The sequence below is a fragment of the Trypanosoma rangeli genome (assembly GCF_003719475.1).
Source record: "Trypanosoma rangeli strain AM80 chromosome Unknown Tra_15.4_contig_00350, whole genome shotgun sequence".
In the NCBI taxonomy this organism is placed as follows: Eukaryota; Euglenozoa; class Kinetoplastea; order Trypanosomatida; family Trypanosomatidae; genus Trypanosoma; species Trypanosoma rangeli.
Genome location: NW_021706093.1, coordinates 1 through 4,832, shown reverse-complemented (window position 1 = coordinate 4,832; position 4,832 = coordinate 1). Strand labels below are relative to the sequence as shown.

Below are 4,832 nucleotides of genomic sequence, written 5' to 3'. Positions count from 1 at the left end.
GTTCGTTCGTTCGTTCCGTTCCGTTTTTCGTTTTTTCGTTTTTTTGTTTTTTGTTTTTTTTTTTCGTTTTTTTTCGTTTTCGTTCGTCTCTCTCTCTCTCTCTCTCTCTCTCTCTCTCTGTGTGTGTGTGTGTGTGTGTGTGTGTGTGTGTTTCGTCTTTGTTTTGCAGTGTTGTCTGGTGAAAGCCGTTAAGTGCCTCGCACTTCCTCTTTGTTGCTATTGTTGTTGTTGTGGGCGCGGTGCGGCGGCGGCGACGCAAAAAGGGCGGTGCCTCTCACACATATAGGCGCACGCACCTTTTTGCACGGAGGCGTAAAAGGGGGCGAAGGAGGGCGTGGACAGGCATGCGGCCGCTGGACGACGGCGCACATTCCCCTGGCGACCGCCACCCCCTTGTCGTAGAGGCCGCGTGTCCTCGCGACGCGCATAACAACGACAATAATAATAATAATAATAATAGTGATAACACTGTAGGCGGTGATGGTTGTGCGGCGTGCGTGCGCGTCTTGGCGGTGGTGCCGTACACCTTTACCTTCAGTGCCCCCGTGAAGGGCCGTTGGCTCGGGCTTCCGCTCTTGACGGTGTTCGCCAAGGAATTTGCGTACATCCCGCCAGTCTCGGAGGCCAATGCGATGCCGCGGGCCAGTCTTGATCCCCGCATCACCATCCCTGCGTATGTTGAGGAGCTCCGCACCAGTCTTCTTTGGTTGCGTGGGCGGGAGGCGGAATGCCGTGCCGCCGGTGACGCCTACGCCGAGGAACTTCGCCGTCTCTGCCCATCCCTCCACCCCATCGCCAACGTTGATGCGACAGGAGATCCGCCGGCAGACATCCTGGCGACGAGCTCAGATGCAGAGGCTATGAATACCCTGCTTTCCGCCGTGTCACCACGCCTCTTGCTGCGGCAGAAGGATGTTATTTTGCATCGTGTGCTTCGCAGGGAGGCGTCCATGCCATATGGCGACCCACTGCAGGTTCTTCGCTACGATCATGTCCCATGCGGTTCCCATCCCCGTCGTTTGCTTGTTGTTCGCAAGCCCCACGGATTGCCGGTGCATCCATCCGGTCGCTGCCGCAAGAACTCTGCGACGGCCATCTTGGAGGACGTCTTTGGTGGCGTGGATGCCCACCGCTACCACGCAGTGCCACTAGAAGGCGAAGAGGACAAAGTACAGAGGCGGCTGCAACAAGCGGACGGTGTACAATGCATGGCAATTTGTCACAAACGATATGGGTTCGAGCTTATCCGTGTGTGGGTGGGGGACGGTTACGTGACTCGTGATGCGTGGGAGGAGTTGCGGTCGCTGCTGACGCGGCAGTCCTCGCACGGGCTGAAGGTCTTCGTCGTCCACCGCCTTGACGCCGCCACCAGCGGTGTGTTGCTCTTCGGCCTGGACTCCGCTAGCGCACGCGCGACAGCCGAGCTACTGGCGCAAAAGGACTCCACCGACAACAAGGAGGCACCGATGCCGGGGGTTGGGTGCACAAAGCAGTACATTGCGCGCGTGCATGGCCGCTTTGCTGTCGCCGAGCTTGCCGCAACACATCATCACTGCAGTGACGCTTACGGCTTCCCTTCCACCGTCGCCCGTGTCTCGTGCGCGCTCCGTGCAGGTCCAGGGGACGACAACGACAAGGGCCCGTGTTGGTTGCGTGTGGATCGCCCAATCGGGTGCCTATCGTACCATGAGAGTCTCTACTGGTGCCCCGACGCCGCGGTCACGCAGTGGTGGCTGGAGGAGCGGGGGAAGGGCACAGCGCAGCAACCGCATGGCGCATCGGCGGTGAAGGGACAGGCAGCAGGGCGAAAGCGCGGCTCACACTTTGACGCTGCCGCCTTGGAAGCCAAACATGAACGCATGCGGCAGTTGACTGTTGGCGGGTGCTCAAGGGAAGGAAACGATGGGGGGGGCAATGTTGCCTGCGGGCACCCGGAGAGAACCACCGCGGAGCTGCAGACGCAGCAACTAAAGGAAAGCTTGAAACCGGCGATTACGCTCGTTCGCCTTGTCGTGTACGACGCCGCCCGTGACGAATCCGTAGTGGAGTGTCTTCTTCTTACGGGTCGTACGCACCAAGTGCGTGTCCATTTGGCCTCCTTGGGCCACCCTGTCTGCGGGGACACAAAGTACATCCGTCTCGCTGCTGGTAGTCTGCCTACTCCGTTGCAAGACGGACCGCATGACGCGGCGGAAGATGCGGGATATCTGCTGTCGCACGCCATTTGCTTGCATGCCTGGCGCTACACTCTTCGCTACGCCGCTGGTGAGGCACCGGAGGTGCTGGAGGCGCCGCCACCCGCATGGAGCGTAGCAGGCAACGACGAAGGCGTGCAAGCCGACGCGCGGGCATCACCTCGCGTGTGACATTACATGGCGCCTCACCTCTTGTGCTGTAGCCATCCGCATTGATGGGTGTTTATGATGCGTAGCATGCATGTCTGACTGGATGCATCGACGCGGCTGTATCCGTCATGCATGGGCTTGCTTTGTGTTCTCTCTCTCTCTCTCTCTCTCTCTTTTCTTTTTTTTTGCCCTGTGCCTTTTTTTGACACCAGGGGGCCGCCACTGTCTGTGTGTTTCTACACTTTTTCTCTTTCCGCCTTCCCGCCTTGTTGTCGCATCGGTAGTGTGAACGTCACTTATTCCGCCACCAAGTACTCTCACCAGAGAAATGTCCTCCACACAGCAGCTCGCTTGCACCTACGCCGCGCTTCTGCTTGCCGACAGCGGTAAGACCAACGTCGAGAACCTGCTGAAGGTGACAAAGACTGCCGGCGTCGAGGTCAGCAAGGGAATGGCCACCGCCTTCGCCAACCTGCTCCAGTCCGTCAACGTCAACGAGTTGCTCGCCAACGTAAGCTTCGCCGGGGGTGCCCCTGCGGCCGCGGGCGCTGCTCCTGCTGCTGGTGCTGCAGCCCCCGCTGCGGCCGCCGAGGCCAAGAAGGAAGAAGAGGAGGAAGAGGATGACGATATGGGTTTCGGTCTGTTTGACTAAGCCTGAACGCCGTTTCTCGACGGAGTGCACACACAGCATGATTTATTGCTTTTTTTTCGTTATTTATTAATTGCACAAACAAAAACAAAAACTGAGTATGTGCAGACATGCATGTCGGTGGCCCCCGTCGTCACTTTGGGCGATGAAGTGACGCGGGTGGTGTTGTTTTTTTTTTTCTTTATTTCTTGTTTGTTTGTTGTCGCATGATCTTTACCATCTCTGCGTGTGTGTGGTGAGCATCTTTTGACTCTTGCCTTTTTTTTGTTTGTTTTATATTGGCCTCTCTGCTCGCCTCCCTCCAAATAATTGTCGTTACTCGTAACGATGTCCGTGTTTTGTTCGTATGGCGTGCGTCGGGAGGAAGCAGTTATAAAAGGGAGCAGTGTGCGTAGAAATGCATCAAACAGGGTCTGAAAATTGGCCGTCCATGTCGGCAGAGCAAGTGCCGTCGGTGCCCAGCGGCCCCATTCTCTATACTTCCTACAACACCGATGTTCTGGGACGTCGCACGGACGACCTTTTCTCGCGCAGGAGTCGGCGTGTGCTTCTGCTCTATGTGGGTGGGACAATCGGGATGGCGCGGTCGCCGGCGGGGGTGCTGGAGCCGTGCAAGGGGTACCTGACGCAGGTGGTGCGAGGGATGGGGGAGCTGCAGCGGCGGCCGGAGATTGCCCCGTTTGACATTATTGAGTACGATGAGCTGCTCGACAGCAGTGACATGAGGGCACACGATTACCTGCGCATTGCCAAGGACGTGGCTCGCCACCACGACGAGTACGACGGTTTTCTGGTGCTCCACGGGACAGACACGATGCACTACACCGCCAGTGCACTGAGCTTCCTCCTGATGAATCTCGCCAAACCCGTCATCATGACGGGCTCCATGGTGCCATTTTTTGAGCCGTACACAGATGCCCGGCGAAACATGGTGATCGGCCTCATGTTGGCGTCAAATCCCACCATCCGCGAGGTGTGCATTTTCTTTAATGATTGCCTGCTGCGTGGGAACTGTTGCACCAAGCTGCATCACACATTTGGTGCCTTCTGCACCCCAAATTGCCCTCCGCTTGGGGTGGTGGAGTCGACAGGCTTCCACCTTCGCAAGCACCTGCTGCTGCCGCAGCCATGTGGGCCACTGCGGGTGCTGTCTGATATGCGAGGGAACGTGGTTGTGTTTGCGATGTACGCCGACTGTGATATAAAGCAGCTGCTTCAGCAGCTGCTGGGGGGCGAGCCCCATGCCCCGACACCGCCTGCCACGCAAGAAGAAATCCCCACCAAAAACGCTGAGGAGCAAGATGGGTGTGGGACGCGTCACGATGACGCAAAGCAAAAAGATGCTGCGGCTGCCGTTGGGAGCTGTGATCAGGGACGAAAGTCTGATACCACCATCACAAACCCGCAGCCAAGGAAACTGATAGATGCAGTGTTGCTTGAGATCAGCGGTGTTGGGAGCACGGACAGCGATGTCTCATTGGCGCTACGGGAGTTGGCAAAGGTGGCTAAAGCAAATGATATTGTCCTGTGTGTGACGACGTTGGAGCCCCATGGAACCCTCTCATCCGCCGAAATTGGTCGGCTGCATAAAATATCACCAGATCTCATTTATCTGTATATGACAACTGCCGCGGCGGAAATGAAGCTGATCTATTTGTTTGGGAAGGGTCTCTCGCCGGACACCGTGAGGAAAATGATGCCCCGCAACCTCCGTGGTGAATCCACCCCAGGTGATTCATTTGAGGCCAATATGTAGGATAAAGATGCATGCATCTACGTTTTCTGTTTGCATCCGGACGAATATAAGACGAATTCGGTTTTTCAGCATAACTATATAT

The 4,832-nt window shown here is 56.9% G+C and overlaps 3 protein-coding genes across 3 annotated transcripts, besides 8 other annotated features; all 3 read left to right on the top strand.

The window, feature by feature from the left end:
* Positions 1 to 23: a microsatellite.
* Positions 24 to 80: a sequence feature (A-rich).
* Positions 81 to 87: a microsatellite.
* Positions 87 to 118: a microsatellite.
* Positions 119 to 151: a microsatellite.
* Positions 152 to 210: 59 nt separating this feature from the next.
* Positions 211 to 232: a microsatellite.
* Positions 233 to 344: 112 nt separating this feature from the next.
* On the top strand, positions 345 to 2,366 carry TraAM80_07853 (uncharacterized protein; the record flags this gene model as incomplete). The annotated part of the gene is made up of 1 exon (XM_029384626.1): positions 345 to 2,366. The coding sequence occupies one exon, from the start codon at positions 345 to 347 to the stop codon at positions 2,364 to 2,366; it is 2,022 nt and encodes a 673-aa protein (XP_029235535.1).
* Positions 2,367 to 2,494: 128 nt separating this feature from the next.
* Positions 2,495 to 2,519: a microsatellite.
* A 154-nt stretch (positions 2,520 to 2,673) lies between these two features.
* Positions 2,674 to 2,997, top strand: TraAM80_07852 (60S acidic ribosomal protein; the record flags this gene model as incomplete). The annotated part of the gene is made up of 1 exon (XM_029384625.1): positions 2,674 to 2,997. One exon carries the CDS (start codon positions 2,674 to 2,676, stop codon positions 2,995 to 2,997), a length of 324 nt encoding a protein of 107 aa, XP_029235534.1.
* Positions 2,998 to 3,159: 162 nt separating this feature from the next.
* Positions 3,160 to 3,195: a sequence feature (A-rich).
* Positions 3,196 to 3,391: 196 nt separating this feature from the next.
* On the top strand, positions 3,392 to 4,750 carry TraAM80_07851 (cytoplasmic l-asparaginase i-like protein; the record flags this gene model as incomplete). Its single annotated transcript, XM_029384624.1, has 1 exon — positions 3,392 to 4,750. The coding sequence occupies one exon, from the start codon at positions 3,392 to 3,394 to the stop codon at positions 4,748 to 4,750; it is 1,359 nt and encodes a 452-aa protein (XP_029235533.1).
* Between the last annotated feature and the right edge of the window lie 82 nt (positions 4,751 to 4,832).